This window comes from Beta vulgaris, chromosome 7, assembly GCF_026745355.1.
Source record: "Beta vulgaris subsp. vulgaris cultivar EL10 chromosome 7, EL10.2, whole genome shotgun sequence".
Classification (NCBI taxonomy): Eukaryota; Viridiplantae; Streptophyta; class Magnoliopsida; order Caryophyllales; family Amaranthaceae; genus Beta; species Beta vulgaris.
The window spans coordinates 44,563,156-44,589,039 of record NC_079208.1 but is presented as its reverse complement, the minus strand read 5'-3'; the positions used below and the strand labels follow the sequence as shown (position 1 = coordinate 44,589,039).

General features: G+C 35.7%; 2 protein-coding genes across 2 annotated transcripts; one reads left to right on the top strand and one right to left on the bottom strand.

The window, feature by feature from the left end:
• Positions 1 to 6,979: 6,979 nt before the first annotated feature.
• Positions 6,980 to 11,234, top strand: LOC104908782 (hypothetical protein). The gene is made up of 3 exons (XM_010697933.4): positions 6,980 to 7,361; positions 10,407 to 10,525; positions 10,849 to 11,234. Exons 1-3 carry the CDS (start codon positions 7,054 to 7,056, stop codon positions 10,881 to 10,883), a joined length of 462 nt encoding a protein of 153 aa, XP_010696235.2. The 5' UTR covers positions 6,980 to 7,053; the 3' UTR covers positions 10,884 to 11,234.
• On the bottom strand, positions 11,192 to 17,886 carry LOC104908781 (cyclin-C1-1). Its single transcript, XM_048647808.2, has 9 exons — positions 17,660 to 17,886; positions 17,439 to 17,545; positions 16,001 to 16,040; positions 14,414 to 14,458; positions 12,795 to 12,913; positions 12,578 to 12,695; positions 12,227 to 12,271; positions 11,815 to 11,962; positions 11,192 to 11,614 (listed from the first exon to the last, which is right to left on the bottom strand). Exons 1-9 carry the CDS (start codon positions 17,689 to 17,691, stop codon positions 11,510 to 11,512), a joined length of 759 nt encoding a protein of 252 aa, XP_048503765.1. The 5' UTR covers positions 17,692 to 17,886; the 3' UTR covers positions 11,192 to 11,509.
• Positions 17,887 to 25,884: the final 7,998 nt, after the last annotated feature.

The following is a 25,884-nucleotide window of genomic DNA, read 5'->3' as shown; positions in this document are numbered from 1 at the left end:
TTTCAAAAAACAGAAGAAAATATACAATGAACTTTATAAATGTTGTGAGAAATAGAAAGAGAAGTTATGCAAATATATCAGAGAGTATTGTATATTGCATTGATGTTCGGTGTATTCACAAATGGTAGTATTTATAGGCACAAAACTTACTGTGTATTTGCATAAATCAACAAATACGGCGAGAAAAACCTACCATGCATTGAATGCATGGCAGTGGAATTCATTGGCTCAACAGTGGAATTGGTCATTCCACTGTTTTCACAACACTCCCCCTTGAATGTCCACTGATAACTCATAACAGATGTTGTCCTATTTAGAATGCTGTTAGGAAAATTCCTGTGGGAAAAATCCATAACTAGGGAAAGGAGTATAACTATAATATCCTTATATGCTTAAAATTAACTGCCTCATTAAAAACCTTGTCAGGAAAAACCCAGTGGGATAAAAACCTGATCGAAGGAAAAAGAGTGCAGTGCATATAATACTCCCCCTGAATCTAGCATATATCATGAAGATGACGCATTCCAATTTTTCGGACTAATTCTTCAAATTTCTTCGCCGGAAGGGATTTGGTGAATAAATCTGCAAGATTCTCACATGATTGGATTTGTCGAATGTTGATCGTCCCTTCCTTTTGGAGGTCATGAGTGAAGAAGAGCTTTGGTGATAAATGTTTAGTTCTGTCTCCTTTGATGTACCCTTCGCTTACTTGGGTGATGCATGCAGTATTGTCTTCGTAGATGATAGTTGGATTTGTTGTTATTGTTTCCATCCCGCATTCTTCTTGGATATTCTTGATCATTGACCTTAGCCATACACATTCCCTTCCAGCTTCATAAAGAGCAATTAATTCTGCATGATTTGATGATGTGGCCGTCAAAGTCTGCTTCGTGATTTCCAAGATATTGCAGTACCTCCATAAGTGAATACATATCCGGATTGAGACTTAGCCTTTTGTGGGTCTGAGAGGTAGCCAGCATCTGCATATCCAATGAGTGACGCATTGGGTCTTGACTGATAGAATAATCCGAGATCTTGTGTTCCTCGAAGATAACGTAATAAGTGTCTGACTCCATTCCAATGTCTCTTGGTTGGTGCATTGCTGTATCTAGCTAACAAGTTTACTGAAAAAGCTATGTCAGGTCGAGTATTGTTAGCCAAGTACATTAAAGCCCCAATTGCACTTAGATATGGTACTTCAGGACCAAGAATCTCCTCGTTCTCTTCTCGTGGTCTGAATGGATCATCTTTCTCATTCAGGGAACGCACTACCATTGGAGAACTTATTGGGTGGGCTTTGTCCATGAAAAAACGTTTCAGGATTTTTTCTGTATAGTTTGATTGATGGACAAAAATCCCATTTCTTAGATGTTCCATTTGCAGGCCAAGGCAAAATTTTGTCTTCCCGAGATCTTTCATCTCAAATTCTTTCATCAAGTATTTTGCAGTGCTTCAAGTTCTCTAGGAGTTCCGATAATGTTCAAATCATCGACATATACAGCAATGATCGCGAATCCTGATTTAGATCGCTTAATGAAAACACAGGGACTGATTTGATTATTTTTGAATCCTTCTTTCAATAGGTATTCACTAAGACGATTATACCACATTCTTCCAGATTGTTTTAACCCATAGAGTGATTTTCTCAATTTTATTGAGAACATCTCTTTGGGCATGCAATTTTCTGGTAGTTTTAGTCCTTCAGGAACTTTCATATAAATATCTGTGTCAAGTGAGCCATACAAATATGCGGTCACTACATCCATCAATCTCATTTGCAATCCTTTCGAAACTGATAAACTTACCAGAAATCTTAGTGTAGTTGCATCGACTACTGGAGAATATGTCTCATCATAATCAATCCCTGGCATTTGCGAGAAGCCTTGGGCTACTAATCTTGCCTTATATCTAGTAACCTCATTTTTCTCATTTCGTTTTCTCACGAATACCCATTTGTACCCAACTGGTTTTACACCTTTTGGTATTTGGGTTATTTGACCGAATACTTCACGTTTTTCAAGTGATCTCAATTCTGCTTGAATTGCCTCTTTCCATTTTGGCCAATCTTTTCTACGGCGACATTCATCAACTGTATTTGGCTCTACATCATTTTCATCGTATGTCATTTCAACCGCTATCGAGTAAGCAAAAATTTCATTCAAGACAACATCTTTTCGATTCCATTGTCTCTTTGTAGAAACATAATTAATTGAAGTTTCATTGTTGTCTATGCTTTCATGTTCCTTTTCTTCTGGAACACGTTTCTCTTCATTTTTGTTTTCATCATGCTCTGTTGGGAGATTTATATTAATTTCGTTCGTTGTCTCCCCTTGCCTTTTCATTTTTCTCGGTTTTAAATCTTTAGAACCGGGTGGTCTGCCACGTTTTCGACGTGCTATTGACTCATTTTCAATTGCCTTATTGTCATTAGGAATTTCAATCCGTTCCGGAGCATTCGCAGCAGGTACATGTGACTTTGTCACTTTCTTAGAATCTGTGAATGCATCTGGCAATTGGTTTGCAATACTTTGCAGATGAACAATTTTCTTGACTTCTTGTTCACATGAATTTGTTCTCGGGTCCAGAAACGACATTTGCGATGCGTTCCATGTAATTTCCGATTTTATATTTTGTGGGTCCACTTTCTCTCCCCCTAAGGATGGGAATACCGACTCATTAAAATGACAGTCGGCAAATCGAGCCGTAAATAGATCACCAGTTGTTGGCTCTAAATATTTGATAATTGATGGAGATTCAAATCCAACATATATTCCCATCCTTCTTTGTGGACCCATTTTAGTACGTTGGGGCGGAGCAATAGGTACATGTACAGCGCACCCAAAAATTCTCAAATGTGAGATATTCGGTTCTCGACCAGATACTAATTGTAATGGTGAGAATTTGTGATAGGCTGTCGGCCTTAATCTTATCAATGTTGCCGCATGTAATATAGCATGACCCCAAGTAGTAGATGGCAATTTTGACCTCATTATTAATGGTCTTGCAATTAATTGTAGTCTTTTGATTAATGATTCAGCAAGACCATTTTGTGTATGTACATGAGGTACAGGGTGCTCAACAATAATCCCAATAGACATGCAATAGTCATTAAATGTTTGGGATGTAAATTCCCCAGCATTGTCTAATCTTATTTTCTTTATTGTATGATCTGGGAATTGAGTTCTTAATCGAATTATTTGAGCCAAAAGTTTTGCAAATGCAACATTTCTGCTTGACAGAAGGCTCACATGTGACCATCGAGTAGAGGCATCAATTAATACCATGAAATAACGAAATGGTCCACATGCAGGATGAATAGGCCCACAAATATCTCCTTGAATTCTTTCTAAAAACATTGGAGATTCAGTGGCAATCTTATTTATAGATGGCCTGATTATCAATTTGCCAAGTGAGCATGCAGAGCATGTTAATTCATTTGACCGAGGAATTTTGACATTCTTTATAGAGTGTCCATTTGAGTTTTCAATGATTCTATGCATCATTCCTGTGCCAGGATGGCCTAATCGGTCATGCCATAGAGTAAATGATTTTCTATTATCTAACTTCTGGTTAGATATCATATTAATTTCAATCGGACGTATATCTATGCGATATAGTCCCGAGGAAATTGCTGGCAATTTTTCATAGATGTATTTCTTGCCGTTTTTCTCTGCCGTTAGGCATATGAATTCCTCTTTGTTCACGTCATTGTTTCCAAATGGTAACCATTCTGACGTACATCTTTGAAACTTATGAGGTTCCTTCGAGATTTACTCGAATATAATGCGTCATTAATTATCAATTTTGTCCCATTTGGAAATATAATGCAAGCTTTTCCAGAGCCTTCAATTAGCTTGGCTGTCCCAGAAATTGTACTAACATTTGCTTGGAATATTGTAAGTTTTGAAAAATACTCTTTATTTTTCAATATGGTGTGTGTTGTCCCACTGTCCAGGAGACATTGTTCTTTAGTTCCAACTTCTGATGAATTCATATCTTCATAAATAATAAATACGATGATTAGTATAAGAAAAATACGTATTTTTATTAATAATAAAGGAACAAATACATGAAAGTGGATATTGAAGCAGTTTAAATAAACTAAGCACATTAATCGATTGTGATCTAAACAAACTTATTTTCAACTTCAGCATCATCCATAAAAAAATCTGAAACATCAAGGCTGGGCATGGATGTAGTGGCTTCATTAACAAAGTTTGCTTCAGCATTTTTTCCTTTGTTTTTTATTGAAGCTTGATATAGATCTACCAAATGTTTGGCAGTACGACATGTGCGGCCCCAGTGCCCGTCATGCCACATCTATGGCAAGTATCATTTCCTTTATAGGACGTCTGCCTTGATTTCCAGATGATTGTCCCCAATTTTTATCAGAATGTTTAAAATTATTATTTCTTGGGGAAAATCGGCCTCTTCCACGTCCACGCCCTCGGCCACGGTAATTACCACGTCCTCTCCCACGACCGTTGTAATTACCGCGTCCACCACTATGTATAGCATTTGCTTCTGGTGGATTAGAGCTTTCTATTGCATTTATCTCATGAGTGGCTGAAGACCCCGTAGGTCTAAGATTATGATTTTTCAGCAAAAGATCATTATTTTGTTCAGCCACAAGTAGTACTGAGATTAGCTCAGAGTACTTTTTGAAAGCTCTGAACCTGTATTGTTCTGCCAATATGATATTAGAGGCGTGGAAAGTGGAGAGCGTTTTGTTTATCATTTGCTCTTCTGTGATGGGATGATCACAATATCTTAACAATGATACAATTCTAAACAATGTTGAATTGTAATCACTGACCGTTTTAAAATCCTGGAACCTCAGATTGGTCCAGTCATAATGTGCCTTTGGGAGAAGCACATTTTTGTGATGCCCATATCTTTCATTTAGGCTATCCCATAGTTCTTTTGGATCATCCACAAGTAGATATTCACTTTTTAAACTTTCATGTAAATGATGTCTAAGGAGGACTAAGGCTTTTGCCTTTTCTTGTACAGTGCAATTTTAACTGATGCGACTGTTGTAGTTGCATCCCCTTGTAGGGTTGTCACATCTTTGATTGTATGTTCCAGTCCTTGGGCCTTTAAATTCATTTGGGCGTCCACCGTCCATTCTAAAAACTTTTGCCCAGATAGATCTAGTATGTTAAATTGTCTTTTCACTAGATCTCCCATTCTTTTGACTACAAATAGGTAAATATTTGAAATTAGTAATGATGATAAATCACATATATATATTATCTCCCCCTGATTTATATCATTATTATTATAGATAAATAATACAAACAAAAAAAACTGAAAATAGCGCACAACAATAATGAAGCTAAGCAAAAAAAAAGCAAGAAAATACCAAAAATAGAAACAAAATACAACAAGTGAATAAAAAAAAAACTTCCTAAAATGCACTTAAAAACAAAAAAAATGATATTCATGTGCATTTTTCGCCATTCTTCCGGGGGAAATTTTTTTTTTTTGTCTCCTATTTATGTATTAGGAGATATATCATTAATGCCATGAGGAGGAAAAAGAAACCGGCTATAAGAAATAAGTAGAGTTTTATTTTCCTAAAATCCTCTTCAAAAGAGGAAGATGAGGGTGGAGGACGGTTGTCGTCGGCGTTAAACATGGTGGCCGGAAGGTTGAGGAAGAAGGAAAAAAAATTTGTGGGTTTAGAGAAAGAAAAATCGGAAGAAGATAAGGGATATGTGGTGAAAATGGGGATGGTAATCCGCTTTTATAGAGGGTTATCCCTAACTGTGCAGTTCATATACAGTTAAAAAATATACAACGCAATAAAATTCTAATATTGACAAATATATATTAGAGCATGCTAGTAAATTGGTAATATAATATATGTAACTATAAATGCAAAAAAGTAGAAGATTAGAGACAATAATATATAATAATGTTCTGAATGCTTGTTCCCTGCATACATACGACATTATTGCACATATAAGACATAATAATGCTATCATTTACTAGGCCGTCCATATAGGGCAATAAAAAAAATTAACCTGTCCATATAGGCGGTTTAAGAGCAGATAAAATAAAATAACGTAAATAAAATGTCCTTGCCCTCCATGAAGGTGGCGTTAAAATTATTTGTTTTCTGCGTTAGTAGTATGGTGACGTTTACTACTAGTTTCTTCCTGTTCATCTCTATCTCTTTTATTACTGGGCGGAGGTTGATTTTCAGCTGGTTGTATAGGAGGGTTATTATTGGTGTTGGGAACAGGGGTTTGTGGGTTTTCTCTGGTATGAGTATTTGTACCGTTGTTACGGTTACTGGGTCGGGGCTGTATTACAGTTCCCCTCGCTGGGTTGGTAGTGAATGGCACATTGTTTCGCTCTATCCAAAAATAAATACCCGAGACAGAGACATTGTGTAAAACAATGTTAATCCCGTTACTTTGTTGGTCCATTTCGGGTAGTAAAAGGTTGGGCTTGGAAAAAAATTTAAACTTAAAAACAAAATGGATGTAAAAATTTTAAAGATACCTTAAAAAAAATTTCCGGTAGAACACTCGTGCTGATAACGTGTTGTGAGAAATAGAGAGAGAAGTTATGCAAATATATCAGAGAGTATTGTATATTGCATTGATGTTCGGTGTATTCACAAATGGTAGTATTTATAGGCACAAAACTTACTGTGTATTTGCATAAATCAACAAATACGGCGAGAAAAACCTACCATGCATTGAATGCATGGCAGTGGAATTCATTGTGCTCAACAGTGGAATTGGTCATTCCACTGTTTTCACAACAATAAATAATTTTTCGTATATATTATTAAATTGACCTTTTGTTTGTTTTCGCACGCATCGCGTGTATATACCTATGCCATATAAGACTAGTAAATATAAGGTGAACTAAACATAACCTACGTCAAATTTATGCTCAATTTTTACACATTTTTTTTGAAAGGGAATTTTTAGTGCCATAGTCAAATACTCAAATTGTAATACACAGTACCAATTCAAAACTAGTTTCTTACACTATACACATAGTGCCGCTCTTGGCACCGGAGACAAAAATAAAATGGAACAACATCATCACTGCTCTCTCCTCCACCACCACCACCACCACCACCACCACCATCTCTATCCCCACACTCCTTCTCTCTGCTCTCCTCCTCCTCACAACCACCATCACCACCACCACCATGTCGTACCGTCATGTGGTTCACACAATCATTTTTTACAAAACCCCAATTCTAATTTTTGCCATCACCTAATAATCATCCCACCTCCCCAAATCCCTCAAACTCTACTTCCGCTCCCGTTCCGCAACAATCCCAATCACGTCTTTTCTGGGTTTCAACCACCTCACACTTCCCACAATTCTCAGTAAGTTTTTTTTTTTTTCATACATATGTATAAATAGTTCTCTATATTTTTTTATTTTTCCCCTTTTTTAGGTTTCTAGCAGAGATCTGAATGACTGAATGTGATGTTAATTGTGTTTTAATATACATCAATTGGTTGTAGAAAATCTTCTTAGGGAGTTAAGAGAGTAGCAACTTTGCTAATCAGGAGATTTGCAGTATAATGATTGATACTTACTTGTTGTAATCAGATTTTATTGGTGGGAAATTGGACATTCGGAACTATTGTACGCATCATAAAATTAGGAGAAAGTGAAAGGTCACCTAACCATTTAATTGACGGCAATTTTAGAGAGAAATGATGATTGACTTTCACCACTATAGAAAATCACGAGGGAGGTAAGTCACGTAACCATTTATTTGGGTTCAAATGGTGGAGAGAAATGATGATTGATACATGATTAGCTTAGCTTTAGTTAATGTGATAGATAAATTAAGAATGCAAGGAAAGTATATGATTCTAATCCTCCTTTCCTTCTCTATGATCTTTAAGTAAGGTAAGGGTAGGGATTGGTATAGGGAGTAAGGGAGTGTTTGGTTCATATGATTTTGGTATGAGGTATAGGTTTAGAATGAGCAAAATCCATATTTAGTGTTTGTTTAATAATTTGGAAGATTTAAAACCATACCTCAAAACCACAAGGTACGGGGTTTAGAAACCCAAGGGGAAGGTGAGTTTGGTTCATACCAATAACTGTAGGTATTAAATAGAAGAAAAAATTTCATTCCCAAGTAAAACCAAACACATGGTATTAGGTATCAAGTTCTAAACCTGTACCACATTGATTTCATTCCTAATTCCAAACCCATACCACTATATGAACCAAACGCCTCCTAAAAGGGTTAGGTGGTATGAGACCGACCTACATACTAGCTTAGATCCTAACAACCTTTACCCGAATGAAAGAATAGTAAGGGTTCTATGGTTTAACTCATCTTAACTCCGTCTAGGAGGGGTTTTGGATCATTTTGGTTAAACTAAATGTAACTTGTTTAATCTCAGGTTTTTAGGTTCTACTTCACTAATTAAACACAAGAGTTATATTGGAAAAGTACGTCCAAAATCGATAAGACTCGCGACTAAACCAAACAAATCACAAAACTAATGTTTATCAATGAAATAATGTGCCTTTAAATGGGTAATACAATCCTAAACAAACTATGAAAAGGAGATAAAAAGAAACTAAAATCTGTCCTAATCTAATTTAAAAAAGATTAGAAATCAAACTAACCAACTAACACACTCTTATCTTAATTAACATACATCTAATTAGACTTCTAATCCAACTATAGATTAGGACATAAAATTGAAAATGAAAGATAAGAATAGAAGACTCCTAGATTGCTTAAAACATGAAAAACCTATCTCAGGTAGGATACTTTGAAATTGTAAGCCAACTTTAACTCAAGCTCTTAATTAAATAGGATATGTAGAACCGTAAATCAACTAGATCCCCGATGGATGAACGTCCAACAAACCTTATCGCCCTAGAAACAAAAATCTGCCACCTTTGTAATTACTTCTCTCTAAGGAAAACTTGTGCACGAAAAAGCCATGTATGCATCACCTCATGTGGATAGAAGAAGATGAGAAGTCTTATTTATGTTCAAGAGGGACAGGGATTATGAAAGTGATGAGAATAAGGATAGGGATAAAACACGTCACTTATCCCATCAAGATGCTACAATGGAGGAATGGTGGTACAAAGGGATCAGTTTAGGATGGAGGAGTAATAGACGTTACCATTGATATATACTTCCTCCGTTTAGAAATAGTTGCACCATTTGCATAATATTTACTATTCACATCTTACACTTTGATTATCTTTAGTGATTTATATTTTTGGAAAAACATAGTCATATTGGATCTTGTTAGATTCGTTTCAATATATATTTTTTAAATATTAACTTTTTATAATTTTTACTCATTGATAATTAAAGATATTAACGTTTGAAACCATGCATCGGCAAGCGTGAAAACATGAACGGCGCAACTATTTTTAGACGGAGAAATTATGAAGGAAGCGGTATAATAGTTTAAGTACATTAATATATTGTTCTTTTCCCAAATTACTTGTAATTCATACCATCAAGGATAAACTAGACGAGTAATAATCAAGTAGGTTGACAAAGATTATGGTTGAGATTGGGTGGGACTAAGAACAAATTAGGTTGAAAGGGCGTGTGTCTACATCAGAGAGGTCAGGTTGAAATCAAGTCAAGTCGGGTTGAAAACTTATTAAGTTTGATGTTGTGAAATTGGCTTATATCGAGTTAATAGGCTTACCTCGAGAGGGGCTTAGCTCGAGTTTGGATATCAAATATTGGTTCAACTCAAGTCCAGTTCCTCCACCATCACGAACCACATTTATTTTTAGGCATGATACACTTTTTAGTTATTGGACAAACTAAATACTCTCTTTCTGATAAGGGAAATAACTCCCAGAATTTTTTTTTTCTTTTGAAGCTAGGCTTATCTTGGATTTGATACTAAGGCTGGGTTTCAATAGTCATGTACAGGGATTCGAGCAAGTCGAGCCATGCTCGATTTCTCTTATTAGGTTAGCTTTTGCAAGCTCAAGTGATATTAAACAAAGGAAACTGAATTCTCCCTTTTTCTCCAAAGTCCTTCATGCATATGTTTAAGAGTCTTGAATCCAACCACTTGTTAGCAATATCGTTGAAAGAAAAAAAAATGGAAAAGAAAGATATTCTTTATGTCCCTCTAGCTAGTTACTAATGGGGGAAGTACCTTGACTCACTTGGTAAGATCCTACAGGCGTGGGTTCCAAATCTTGCCAAGTAAGGATGCTTGGAATAGAAGGCTCTTTACCTTTCTCCCGTGCTCCCAAGTTTCCGGCACGCGAATACTGGACTAGAAATTGTAAAGGTTGAAATCTGCTAGGGTTTTCCTTATCGTGGAAATTAATAGATAAAAATTTGGGAGTGCACATTTTACTCTCTTGGTCCGCTTTAACTTGAGTTCTTTGCATTAAAAAACATGAAGAAATTTTCAGGGCAATGGCATTGATGAATCTGAAGACGTAGAAGATGAAGAACCAATTTTTGTTATGACAGATGAATGGAGCGAGTTCTTTGCAAAATCTGAAGCCAGGAGGAGAGAAGGTAAGCCACTTCTTTTTCATTTCATCGAGAGGGTTTGAAGATCTAAATTTGTCACTGGTTTCATCAGAGGAAAAGCAAAACTGTTGGGGTTCAATTTCTGGTTAAACAAAATTAAGGAATCTGATAAACAATGTTGTTTGGTGGTGTTAAGCTAAAAACAGAATTACAAACCATTAAACCTAGATATGAAACTTTTAAACTTGTTAGAAGTTTTAGGAAGCGTGCAAGATAGCTCTCTAATCTATTTATATGTAAATATGCTTCACTTCCAACAAATTTCTGATTATTTGAAATGTATTTTTGACTATTTATTTTATTGTCAGCTAAGAAATTAGCCAAGAAACAGGGGAAGACCTGAAAAGATCTTGGGAGGCAACCACAGTTTTAGCCTATATCCTTTCTTTCCAAACCGTGCTCCAAGTTGCAAGACAATATCATATTGATGGGCAACTGTATTTGAACTGGTAGTTTATCTTCTGTGATGCTGAGGAAGAATAAGATGATTTCAATCTTTCAACATTGCAACGATTCTTCTTGTAAATCTTGACTGGTATGTGATTGTGGATTATAGGCTAGAATGGATGTTCAAATGAGCGTCAAGTTTTAGTGGATCAATTTTGCAAGTTGCACATTATTGTAATAAACGTGAAATTTTGCAAGGTTCCATGAAGCAATGGCAATAGAAATCTTAGATTTGACTCTTTTTTAAGGCATCAATCTACAAAGGAAAATTTTGATAATTACAGATGCATCCCAACAATGATAGTACATCCAGCTGTTTTGGAGGAGGTGCTTGAACGCACGCAGTCCTACGCCTTAAGTAGTTGATATTAACAAGGAAAATCATGATCCAGATGTATCAGATTGAAGAAATTCTAGATACAACAGCGACACGCTCATCTTAGAGATAACAAGTGCATTTTCTAATACACAACAAGCACATAAGCAGGAGACTAATCTGAGCAGCACCTGTCGACTAAATGATTATGCTCTTGGGGGCAGCTTACTTAAAGCAACGCCAATCCTTTCTTCAATATCATTCCTCATGCTGTCATAAAAATCTAGTATCTCCATTGAGATGTTTTTCACCTAAAATTAGAAGTAAAATAGTCAAGGTTTCAACTTTCTTAATGGAAGTAAACACAAAAAGTTAATTGGTTTATTGAACACAAGACCATTGGTGCTTCCTCTGTCAGGAAATAATTGTCGTTGTGATGCAATTTCAACAAGTAACATGAGAATGAAATCCAAATGTAGGTATGATTTGTATATTACGGGGTAATACTTACCACATTCATGTCAACTCGGAGCTCTTCAAACCATGCGATAGTATCCTTGTCTTTCGACACACTAGCTATGTATATGCAAGCCAACGCAATCAAATGTGGAGGGTGAATAAGAATAAGATCCATCTTATATGTGTCATTGACAATTCCCCTGCATAGTTTAAACAATATATTGTAAACAATGCCCGCATCACCTAGGAAAAGGTCTTCCTTCCAGTCTTGTAGAGGGTCCAGAGTTAGTATGCAATAATACCAAATTGAAACCATTTACTCAGCCACAATGATGTCGTTTTTATCCGTGCATACGATGTTTATTTATAAATTTCTTAATTTCCTTTTTTTTCAAGGGTGAGAGCACGCTGTTGAACATAGTTATACCCTTGTGACTGATACTTGTTCAAAGTTGTGATCTTACCAGGTAAACTGCATTAGGTCCATCATACCAGCATCTTGATGAAATCTGCACAAGAATGGCTAGATAACTTGTGAAAATATTCAGCAGAAAGATATCAAATCATGTTAGAGCTTATACAGCTGAATTACTCTGTGAGCACATGGGAATCTTCTAAACAAAAACTCCGTACGGGTAAAGTTCTCCAAGATAACTCAATTATATGAAATTATGATATTATCATCATCTAATTGATGCTCTCTTCTAAAACATATCGTGGTGGTAAATGAAGTCAGACCACTGCACACAAATGCCAACAACATTGAAAAATATACGTATATTAGAAGACTATGGGAGCAATTTTGAGATACTCACTGAGTTAATGAACGGTAAGGATGAAATACAACTAAATAGTAGTTCAGGGCTTCTAAGACCTTCATTTCCATTTCAAGAATATCTTTGATCTCAAACCGATATCTTGTATCATCTGGGTCTGCCAAAATTCATGATACAGTTTGTCAACCAATCTATACAGCACCAAGGAAAGTATTAATATAAGAAATGAAATAATATTCAAGGTAGCAGGTATTACACATTTTTTTGATGTAAAATACCAGGAGTCTAGCCTGTACAGTGCTTTCTTCTGCTTTAGCTGCCAAGTACAAGCAAGTTGGTGCAACTAGACGTGGATCATATTCCGTCAAACACTTGCTGCAAAGAGATGAATCAAAAGCAGCCACTTGAGATGTCTAACTAGAAGTACTAACACACTCAATAAAATTAAACAGATTAGCTTCTATAAATTCAAGATTTCTTCAGTTTAAGAATATTAATAAACAAGACATATATACTCACTCCCACCCCGAAATTTATCTATTACATGTTCAATCATAATTTATATCTACCTGTATAGTCCATAATAATTAATTAGGATGGCGAGCAATAATGAAAAAAAAAATTCTGCATTACTACCAGAAAGGCTTAGGCCTACCACCATTTCAACTTTCCTAGAACTGAGACTTTCAATATTTCCAATAAGCTAATAAGGAGGAAAAAATTAGAATGCAAAAGGTCAAGGTATAAATAATGACTATTTGCAGATTCATATTTTCAGAACTACATCGAAACCCCAAATTATTTGCAAATAAAGAGACTAGCAAAGGTTTTTTTCCCCCCTCCAAAAGAATCCTCCTGTATCTATATTTAGACCCTGGTTTATCAAGAATTTGCAGAAAAAGCACTTTGGATCATTGATTGATTGCCAGGGATGGCGTAGAACCAATAGTTACATTATCTAATGGGTCTTTCTCTTCTAAAACTCAATGCGAGAGGAATCAGTATTTATCAAACTATTCCTATGTACCAAAACACCAAATGAGAAAGCTAGTGTTGCGAAAAAGATGGCTATTCCCGGATGAAATAAAAATTGGATTATGCAAGAGAAAGAATTTCCATTCCTAAACTGGACAAATACGTGGCCATAAGGGGGGCTTCAAGTGGAATAGAATTGGCTGGGTGGTGGCATCATGGAAACACCTGTTTTTTCATATCTCAGACTTTAGCTCCATGATGCTACTGATGGTACATGGAAGAACTGAAATCTTATATTTTCGGATCACAATGAATAAGTACTAGATTTTCATGTCTTCTTTGGTATCACCCATACAAGAATTCACCAACTTAATTCCATTTATAATTCCAATTTTTTGTTCTCCTTCTACACTGGTTTTCTTTTTAGTTAACTTGTAAGATATTTGTAACAATTCCAGGTTGCCTTGACAGGTATATAGGTAATTGCAGGATTCCTTTTGTGCTGATTTCATTATTATAGATTATATTGGGTTTATAGAGTGCCACAAATGGCAGTGATGTTAGACGAGATTCAATCTCATGTCTTCTTGGGTATCACGGTATCACCCCTACAAGAATTTACCAACTTAATACCATTTATAATGGATGTTTGTCTGAGCAACATACAAGTTTAGGACAGGAAGATAGAAAGTGCCTAGTATGCTGATGGCAAAATATAGCTACGACCCGCACATAAGATCTTCAAAACTAATTTGCATCTGAAAATTTTACAGTTTGGAAGTTTCCACCACGTATAAATTTTATTCCAAATACAGTTAAAAAAACTGCTAACATAAACCATTAATACTACTTCCAAAAACAAGTATTTCCATTCGTCTGTGAAGGTTTTCAATAAGGTACCTGACATAAACACGTCTCATGTACGTAATGGCAGTAGCAACGACCCTGCAAAAGCGAGGACATGTTATAACTAAGATTATAAAGAAAACCTGATGATGACATATTCCTTGCCTCTTTCATTACATGTGATAATTCAGCGTTTGAATCAGAGTATACAGACAGGTGTGCATAATATTCACGAAAAAACAAAAGAAGCACCCAAACCCTCACATTGACTCTTGCAAGAGCTACCAAAATTACACTAAAGAAAGAATAACCAGACGACATAAAACCAGTATCCACTGTCAAGGACAGAGTTCAAACTGTGCATAGATTTATGACTTCAGGACAAATTAATTTCTAGATTTATCTAAATTTTCTGAAAACAACTACTGACATGGATGGACAATTGAGAATTACATGAAAAACAGATAAATTTTGATTTGTTACCAACAACATCCATCCTTTATTCAAAGGAACAACTCCATAGTTTCAATTCATTACCGTATGATGATCTTTGTTTCTTACATAAGAAATCTGATTACACCCTTATGCAATAAGCTCTTCTTCTCTTGGAGTTCTAACTCAAGAACTTCATTCTTTTCTTGGAGTTCTAACTCAGAAACTTCACTTATTATCTTTATAAAGCACCATTATTAATTCATGAACCTTGCACACATAAAACTTATAAACCTTGTTAGTTATTACTTTAGTTTGTCATCATCAAAATCATATTGGCTCAACAAGGACACTTAGTTTGTAGGCTTCCTTGTGACCTCCCCCTCGTAGTTCTTGTTAAAGAACTTCTTGAATTTTCGCACAATTATTGTGGCTTCTTTGTCGTCTGTCCCTGCCTTTTTTTTATCATTTATCTTGAGAGCAAGAGCCTTAGGTCTCACAGGTTCAGTCTCATGAGTTCCTAAATGCAATTCGTGGCTCATCAAGAAACCAATCAGTTGCTTCACATTAAATGTGGTGAAATCCTTTGTCTCTAATAGAGCCGTAACTTTAGCCATCAACTTCTCATCATGTGGAGGACTCCTTTCAACTTTTCGAACTTGTTCCTCTAGAGTAATGATTTTTCCAAGGGACTCAATTTCGTTTATGATGTTCGAAAAGCGAGCGAGCATGTCTTGAACAGGCTCTAAGGTTTTGGGCCAGTCATGCCAAGGCACAGTCATACTATATGGACAAACACAGAACTTGTAACTAAAAAAAATTAACCACTTTTTTTTCCTATTTTTGAATTTGTATGTATACAAGAAAGTTTGTTGCTTAAAGTAATTGTCCGTCAAATGTCAATTTCTATATCTAAATTTCTAGTGAGAGAATCTTAAACTTTTTTGCTGAAAGTTTGCTATTAAGCCAAATGCCTAACTTTCCATGCTCCCTAAATTTGAGAAAGCAAGTGGGCCAAAGGAGTATTGGTGTAAGAGACGGAAGAAATAACATCATAATATTTTTCTTTGAAGTGTCTCTAGTACATGACAAAAACTTGGTAAGAAACTAACAAAGATACAAGGTGATTAATCAATGATTAAATATGAAACCATCAGTTATAGTTCATCTCAGGTGCAAAATGGGTAGCACTAAAGATAGAGTTCCAACCTTTGCCTTACTTTCACAAATTGGGCCAATTTTGTAATATCTGCAAGAAGAAACAGAGCCGGGTAGCATTAGCAAATTGTTATCACGATGAAGATAACTTCTAAGCAGTCATTTGATGGGGATAGAAAATTTATGGTATGGAGCGGATACAATATATTGCAGAAATTCTACTTAAAGCCAGTCAAAAAAAAAAAGTGTCTTTGTAAAGTGGTGCGGAAAGCACTAAAGTAGTCTTTTTAAAGCCATTGAAGACCCAAGTCTAAGCATCCATCCCATGCTTCCATTAACAAAGTGCTGTGTGTGCAAAAAGTAAGCAAGTACCCACATATACACAATGATATATTCATAACATGAATAAGGCAATACAAAAACACAGAGCATTGAACATTCTCCATTCATGCCCTTCGATCCTTTCGTTCAATGCAAAATAAACAAGACAAACCATGCTTTCATTACAGTACAAGAAAGATGGATTTGTACATCTTAACAGCTTTTTTACTAAAATTCCCAAGAATCCAGCTAGAACCTCCATGACCAACCACGTACTGGAAAAGAGAAGTAAAAAAAAGGGAAAAGGTGGGAAATGTAAATGTATTGTAATCCAGTTTAGCAACGACAACCAGCATTTAGCAATAAATACTCCAATGTGGCAAGCTTTGTATCTTAACACGTGCTCATGTAGAAAGCCTGAAAGTAACTACACCATCAACTCCTACTTGGATCCTCTTTTGACCTAAACTAACTGCAGCTTTAATACAGACCAAATAGACATAAAAACTTCGTGAAATAATTGACTCTAAAGTCTAAACTGTGAGAGGTAAAACCACCAAGCCAAGGCATGCTTCCTCTTAAAATTCAATGTAAGGGATACCTAAGATCCATCAAAGTATGCTGAGAAATTTCCCATAACATTACCTTTGAGTTACAGAAACTGCATTGATCACTATCATCAATTTTCCCCGCCTTATAGTGATCATTTCACAACACAATAAGCCACTAGCCGAATAACATTTTTTCTCCTAAGGATTATTTTTCTTTCCACATTCCATTAAAAAACAATCCTACACAAGATAGAGCCATTCAAAAACACTGGAACAAGCTAAATCATCACTTGCTCTATCATTCAATCCCAGGTTTATCACACAACAAAACGTTAAACGAAAATTATGAAACAAACTAGAGGAATTCACAGCTCACATTTGTCCTCATAAATCACTTACCCTACTACATTATAAATCATCAACAAGACAAAGAAAATTATCTTTTTGTTCTTCTCCCCATTACCTCAACAGTAAATACCATGTTGAATATATACCCACATAGAAATCCCACCCAAAAAAAAAAAATTAACAATTATATCAAGAATAAAATATATTTGCAGAAAGGGATTATTGTAATTAAACAATCAAGAAAACCAAATTACAGAGAGAAAATATACAATTAGACATGTGCATCTTGACGAGCTTGAAATCTTCCAGAGTAATCCCTCGATCTCTGTCAAGTTGCTGCACAACATCTACCTCTTCTGGTTCCAAAAGTTGTTTGCTGCAAAAAAAAAAAAGGGAAATCAAACCATTGAAGAAGGTGGTAAAAAAAGAGCTAAAATTGAATTATATTGACAATAAATCAGGAAAGAAAGGTGGGATTTTAGGAACTCACTAGTGAGTTGAAGTCCAGAAATTGGCAGCCATAATCGCCGGTGCAGACAAGAAGGTGCCTTTTGAGAGATTTTATTTTGTTTGATAAGCGCCTTTTGTGAGATTTTGTCTCGAAGATTAACAATAAGGGAATTAAGAGGTTAATCTCTGAGATTTTAAGAAGTGGTAAATTAATTTGGAGTAGATTTCCGTGATTAACATAATTTGCATATCGAGTAGCAAACTTGAATTTTTTTTTTTTTTTCTTTTGGGTTTTTTTCTGCATTAGGCTGGTTGGTGTATTTTATGAAATTCTACTTTTACCAACATTTTTTTAGCTTTTCATATTATACCACTAAACTTTCTAAATATTATACTTCCATCGTTTCATATAGATGTTACACTTTTTTTTAATGGAGTGTTTCAAAATAGATACTACATTTTTTTTCTTTATTTGGTAAGTTTTGGACTGTGAAATAATCATATTACCCTCACTTAAAAAGTAAGAATTGATTTGTCAAACCTAATGACATTCTTAAACACAATAGCCCAATTTAATGATTCCCACCAAAATTCATTAAATACAACCACTTTTCAAATTTGAGGGAGAGATCGTAGCTTAGTGTCAGGGTTCGAATCCCAATAATATGTTGAGACATTTACTTTTTAGTTGTTCAGGCTTGTACCCAGCCTTTGAGCTGGTGTACGTTGTTGACTAGTAACCTATCAGGGATTGGTATTGGAACCAATTATCTTTCCTAATTTTAAAAAAGAAAACATTTCAAATTCAACCTCCCCTCCTCCAAATTAAAAACAACTCGCCTAATTAAATCACCCAACCCCCTCCCCCAACATCTCTTTAACTTTCTACCCTCTCTCCTCTCACTTCTCTTCTCTTCTCTTCTCCCAGTTCTTGAACCCTAACCCATAAACCCTAGAATTTGAGTCCCAAACCCATATCTCCTTCTCTCATCTTGATCCTTAAACACGAAATTGAAATTATGGCCCATAATTTTATCCCCAATCAAAGTCCCTTGACTGATGCGTTGTTCGAGACTGATGATGATGGGAAACCCTGTTAATCAAGGACATATGTGACCCCTTCAAACGGAGATCTTTGTGGCCCTCACGTTTTTACGAAACCGGGGGTACATATAATCATATAGGTCTCAGCGCAAAGAAGGCGCTTGAATCTGCGGTGGAGGAGCAGTTGGGAGAGATGGAGGTGTTTCCATTGAGGGAGGCAAGGCCGAAATTACCACCGAAATTGGTTGTGTAAACCGTTAAAATAGGATAGTGACTCTCCGATCTTAGAGGATTTTATAGTTTCTAATGACTCATCATACGAGGGTGACCGTGAGATTATTGGAATCGATAGTGAGGAGGACAAAAAAAATTAGGGATTCCGGAGAGGATGATAAGGTTAGAAAAAATTCAGAAGGATTCTTTCATGCATGATGTGGTGGAGGAGAAGAAAGAGGTTTGTAGGCCCTATATGTTGAGGTCTTACAACGAGATTTGCATGTTACTCAAAAGGGGAAGGCGGTTGAGAAAGAGGACACAGGGAAGGTGGTGGTTTACGGTAAAGGGAAGGAGGTTGTTGTGGAGAAAGGGAAGGGGATGCTGTAGAGGGTGGGAGAAGGATAGTGGTATGCGAGCTGCTGCAGTCCAGCCAGTGATGAAAAGAGGTAAAGGAAAGAGGAAGGCCAGTTCTTCCCCTATGCCAGAAGATGATTTATTAGTGCCGAACGCCACTTCCTCCTATTAAACATAGTGAACCGAGAAAGAATAGGGTTGGGCCTGTTGAACCCTAGTTTTGATAATGACAAAGAAACAAAGGAACAAACTAAGTAGTGAACTAATGAATTATTTAAGTGTATGGTGTTTAAGGTATCAATGCAAGGAACTGGGAGAATACAAAGTCAATGAAGAAGTCAAGAGAGGATTTCAAAGGCTAAGTAAAGTAGTTTCTATGTTGATACTGGAGCAAGCATTGGATCAAAAATAATAGAAGCTAGGCGTTTTATTTTCTAGTTCCAATGTAAAGGAACAAAGAAAGAATGGTAAGGAACTGTGGCAGTATATTTGAGAATGAGCGTTTGTTTCTTTGTAAGGAACAAACTAAGTGGCACTTAGCAAATATGTTAAAGGAACTGAATTAATAAAAGGAACTAGACTTAGGCGTGTAATTAGTGTAACGGTTAAAATGATAATGGAGTAAGTCATGCCTAGATTATAGGAAATTAGTTATTTCTAATTTCAAATGATAAAATCAGTTTTAAAAAGAAAATCTGTTTGAAAAGATTTTATTTTTCGGAAAATAAGAAAATAAATATCCGGTTGTTAGAAAGATTTTATTTCAAAGATATTATTTTCTTAAAGATTAAAATTCAGTTTAAAGATAAAAAGAGTTTATAAAAACTGATTTTCGGATAATGCTCAAGGAACTCCTATTATTAGGAGTAATGGCTGCATTTATCCACGTTCATTTATAGTTCATGGGATCATGGGACATGATGTAAAACGTGTTCCTTAGGGGAAGGAACATCATGGGTAAATGGATAAACGTGTACTCTAACATTAATCCCACGTTCTTCATGATTAACACTATAAATATAGAAGTCTAGATAAGTTCCAAATTGTGTCTGACTAAGTAATTAAGTGAGTTTAACTTATTAAGTGTCAGTGCCTTCATTCTCTCATAATAGCCATTTGTTCTTTGCCTTCTTACTCTAATTCCACTAAGCTTATTTCGATCAATTGTATTTTGGTTTTTGGGGTAAGGGAACTTTGAGTGAAGTTCTGTAAGAGAAAGGCTTTGAGTGAAGCTTGTATGTGTGAGAAAACTTCGAGTGAAGTTGAGAGGAACTGCTGTTAAGGGAACAGTGGTCCAGGAACTTGAGTTTAGGAACTCAAGGTGTGCTCGAGTTAGAATTAGGTTGTAACAGAGTTGTTTGGCCTAATTAGTGAAAGTGTTGAGTTTAAAATCCCTAGTGGTCGAGGTTGTTTCTTCTTGTTGGGCCCAAGAAGTTTTTCCTCGTAAAAATCCCTTGTGTTCCTTTAGCTTGTTTATTCGTTTAAGTTTTAATTTCCGCAAAAAGTTACGTTTATTTCTACACCTACAATTCCCCCCTCTTGTAGTGTTCCTAGGGAAATAACAATTGGTATCAGAGCTAGAACTCACGTAAGATAGGAAACCCTATTGAGAAAAGATCCAAGGAACAATGAATACCACCGAGAAACTTGAAGAAGGTTATTCCACTCAAAGGCCTCCTATGTTCAATGGGAAGTACTACAACTATTGGAAGAACCGCATGGAGATATTCATCAAGGCTGAAAACTATCAGGTATGGAGAGTCATTGAAGTTGGTGATTTCGAAGTCACAACTACAAATGACAAAAATGAGGTAACTCTTAAACCCCTCTCTGATTATGACAAATCTGATTTTGAAAAAATGGAAGTAAATGCCATGGCTATTAAATATTGCATTGTGGACTTGGACCCCATGAACATAATAGGATCATGGGATGCAAATCCGCAAAGCAAATATGGGATTTACTAGAAGTAACCCACGAAGGAACTAATGAAGTTAAAAGATCGAAAATTGATTTACTTATGAATCAATATGAACTGTTCTGCATGAAATCCAAAGAAAGCATCCGAGACATGTTTACTCTTTTTACTAACATTATAAATGAGTTGGCTTCTCTTGGAAAGTTTATTTCATCTGAGGAACAGGTTCGAAAGGTTCTTAGGAGTCTTCCTAAGGACAGATGGATGGCTAAAGTCACGCTCTTCAAGAAACAAAAGACTTCACTAAGTTCAACTTAGAACAGCTGGCAGGGTCACTTATGACTCATGAGCTTCACCTTGATACTGAATATGGTGAAAGCTCCAAATCAAAATCAATTGCTCTCAAAGCAGATGATGAAGATGATTCGGACTCTAAGAAGAAGAAGCAGCCCTCATGGTTCGAAAATTTCGAAAGATGTACAGGAACATGAAGAATGGAAACTTCAAAGGTAAAACTAAGAAATTTTCTAACAAAGCTGCTTGTCATAAATGTGGAAGTACAGATCACTTCATCAAGGAATGTCCTCTTTGGGAAAATGACACAAAACCAAAGAAAGGAACAAGGAACGCTTTGCTGAAAGGAACAAAGAATCAAAAGCACCTTTCTCTAAGGCAAATGTGCGCAAAGCTATGATAGCTGCTTGGGGAGATTCAGAGACGGAAGAAGAAGAGGAACAACCAACTGAAGAAACAGCAAACCTTTGCCTCATGGCAAACACTGACGAAAAAGAAGATGAAGAAAAAATTGAGGTAAGTCAACATGGACTTGAGTCAGAACTAGATGGTAAAACTAGGACTGAAATATATGATCTTCTTTATGATGCAATTCTTGAATGTAGAGATGAACGTGAAAAACGTGAACAAACGGAACAAGCCTTAAAGTTTGCAAGGAACACATAGAATGGCTTAAGAAAATGAGAACTGATGTCGAAACAGTTTTTGATTTTTTGATAAAAACTTAAAAATCAAAGAATTTTATGAGAGTTTGAAAAATGAAAATTATCTAATTAATTTAGAGATTTCACACTTGAAGGAATTTGTCCCTGTTCTGAGTTCCTTTGATATAAGATCAACCCCTTTGAAAGGATACAGATCTGAGATTGAAAAAATAAATAAAGAGAAAATTATTTTAAAGGAACAGATCTGTAATCTTAAAAAGGAACTGGTTGTCGCAAGGAACAGAGGCAAAATCATGAAAGTTCCTAAGTGGATTGAGAAACCACAGACCAAAAGGAAGGAAGGTCTTGGTTTTGAAAACTACAAGAAAAGGAACAAGACAAAGAAATATGTTGATCTACCTAGTGATAAGTTCTGTATGTATTGTGGCAAGGTAGGTCATTACATAAATCAATGTCAATAAAATCTGAGATGATTGGGAAAAATGTGACAATAAGTAAAAAAAATGGGTTGTCAAAACAAATCCTAGTCAAGAACAGGAACCCACGAAAGATGGGGTTCCTTCAACTAACAACTAGTTGATTTTTGCAGGTTGGAGTGAGGGGGAACAACACTTGGTATCTCGATAGTGGTTGTTCCAAGCACATGACAGGAGACAAAACGAAGTTTCTCTCACTCACAACCTATGAAGGTGAGTGTAACATTTGGTGATAATAAGAAAGGTAACATTGTTGCTATGGGTAAGGTCGGTAAGTCACCATTACACTCCATTGAAAATGTATTTTTAGTTGAAGGTCTAAAACATAATCTATTAAGCATTTCTCAATTCTGTGACAAAGGAAATACTGTAAAATTTGATAAGAAAAATGCTTAATCATCAACATTAAAACTAAGAAGGTTATTTGGAAGGAACAAGGAAAGGGAACACATACATTGTGGATCTAGACCTTGTTCCTCAAATCAATTTAACTTGTCTTAGTGTTATTGAAGATGATTCACTTCTATGGCACAAGCGTCTAGGACATGCTAGCTTTTCATTACTTGAGAAACTTAGATCAAAAGACCTTGTTTTAGGATTACCATCCATAAAATTTCATATTGATCAAGTTTGTGATGCATGTGCACGAGGTAAACAAGTAAGATCCTCTTTCAAATCTAAAACGATTGTAAGTACCACTAAACCATTAGAGTTAATTCATATGGACTTATGTGGACCCATGAGAATTCAAAGCAGAAGTGGAAAGAGGTATGTACTTGTGATTGTAGATGACTACTCTAGGTACACTTGGGTTATTTTTCTCTCTAGTAAAGATGAAACTTATGATGAGTTCCTTGTCTTTGCTAAAAGAGTTCAAAACCTAAGTGGACATAAAATAATGCACATTAGATCAGATCATGGCAAGGAATTCGAAAATTATAAATTTGATGACCTAGCAGAGATAATGGCCTAGATCATAATTTTTCTGCCCCTAGAACACCACAACAAAATGGTGTTGTAGAAAGGAAAAATAGAACTTTGGAGGAAATGTCTAGAACCATGTTAATTGCTAGTGAACTTCCAAGGAACTTTTGGGCTGAAGCTGTTAATACTGCTTGTCACATAATTAATCGTGCCATGATGAGACCTATCATTAATAAAACTCCTTATGAACTTTACTTTGGAAAGAAACCAAACATCACCTATTTTAGAACATTTGGATGCAAATGTTATGTGCATAATAATGGAAAAGATAATCTTGGAAAATTTGATGCAAGGAGTGATGAAGCAACATTTTTAGGATACTCCTCACATAGTAAAGCTTATAGAGTATATAACAAGAGAACTATGTGTGTTGAAGAAAGCATTCATGTAATCTTTGATGAATCTGACAAACATAATCCAAGCATACAGGTTGATGACTATGAGATAGGGTTAGCACAACCTAGTCAAGGAACACAGATTCACAAGAAGAAGAAGAAGTGAAAGAGGAAAGGAACGAGGAATTGAAAATAATTCAATGATGTTCCTGTTCCTCAAGGAGGAGAAGATCTCCTGTTCCTCTAAATGAAGGAACTGAGTCCACCGAGGCTAACAGAGGAACAACTGAGCAGAGTTCCTCATCTCATAGGAACTCATGAGGAACAACATGTTCCTATAAGAGAGTTTCAACCAAAACCTTGGAGATTACAAAAGTCACATCCTGTGGAACTCATAATCAGCGACATATCCAAAGGTACGCAAACTAGATCTCAGTTAAGGAACTTTTGTGCATTTCATGCGTTCCTATCAATGATGGAACCAAGAAATCATGAAGAAGCCTTAACTGACTCTGATTGGATTATTGCAATGCAAGCTGAATTAAATGAGTTTGAAAGAAACAAGGTATGGCATCTAGTTCCTTCATCTAAACAACAAAAAGTAATTGGCTTAAAATGGGTGTTTAGAAACAAACTAGATGAATATGGAACCATTGTAAGAAACAAAGCTAGACTTGTAGTAAAAGGTTATAACCAACAAGAAGGAATTGATTATGAAGAAACCTTTGCTCCTGTAGCTAGATTAGAAGCCATTATTGAATTAATTGCATTTGCTGCTTACATGGGATTCAAATTATATCAAATGGATGTTAAGTGTGCATTTTTAAATGGCTATCTAAACGAAGATGTATATGTTGAACAACCCCCTGGTTTGAAAATAATAAATCTCCCAAATCATGTCTACAAGCTTGATAAAGCTCTTTATGGGTTAAAACAAGCACCTAGATCATGGTATGAGAGATTATCAAGTTCCTTTTAGAAAAAACTTTAAAAGAGGAAAGGTTGATAAAACCTTGTTCCTAAAATCTAAAGGAACTGATATTTTGCTTGTTCAAATATATGTTGATGACATCATATTCGGAGCTACTAATGAAACATTGTGCAAAGAATTCTCAAGTCTCATGAGCAATGAATTTGAAATGAGTATGATGGGTGAGTTAAATTTCTTTCTTGGACTACAAATCAAACAAACTGAAAAAGGTATAATTGTTCACCAACAAAAATACATAAAGGAACTATTAAAGAAATATGGCCTCGAAAATTCAAAGATAAATCACACTCCTATGGGAACTTCAACTAGATTAGATGAAGACTCCATAGGAACAAGTGTTGATATAGAGGAATGATTGGTTCACTTTTGTATCTAACTGCTAGTCGTCCAGACATAGCTTTCAGTGTTGGTTTGTGTGCTAGATTTCAAGCAAATCCAAAGGAGTCTCACCTCACTGCTGTGAAGAGAATTCTTAGATATCTTAAAGGAACAGATGATCTTGGACTCTACTATCCAAGAAGTGATACATTCGAACTAAAAGGATATGCAGATGCAGATTATGCTGGAGATCTTGTAAATAGGAAAAGCACCTCAGGTATGGCACAATTCCTTGGTCATAGTTTAGTTTCTTGGAGTACCAAGAAACAAAACACAGTTGCTTTATCCACTGCTGAAGCAGAATATGTAGCTGCTGCTGCATGTTGCTCTCAAATGCTTTGGATAAAACAACAACTTAGTGACTATGGAATAAACTTTGAATGTGTTCCTATTTATTGTGACAATACAAGTGCTATAGTATATCTAAAGATCCAGTGCATCATTCTAGAGTAAAGCATATACATATTAGACATCACTTTTTAAGAGAAAATGTTGAAAAAGGTTTGATTAAACTTGAGTTTTGTCAAACTGATTATCAGATTGCTGATATCCTAACTAAGCCTTTGCAAAGAGATAGATATGAAAATTAAGGCTTGAGTTAGGTTAATAA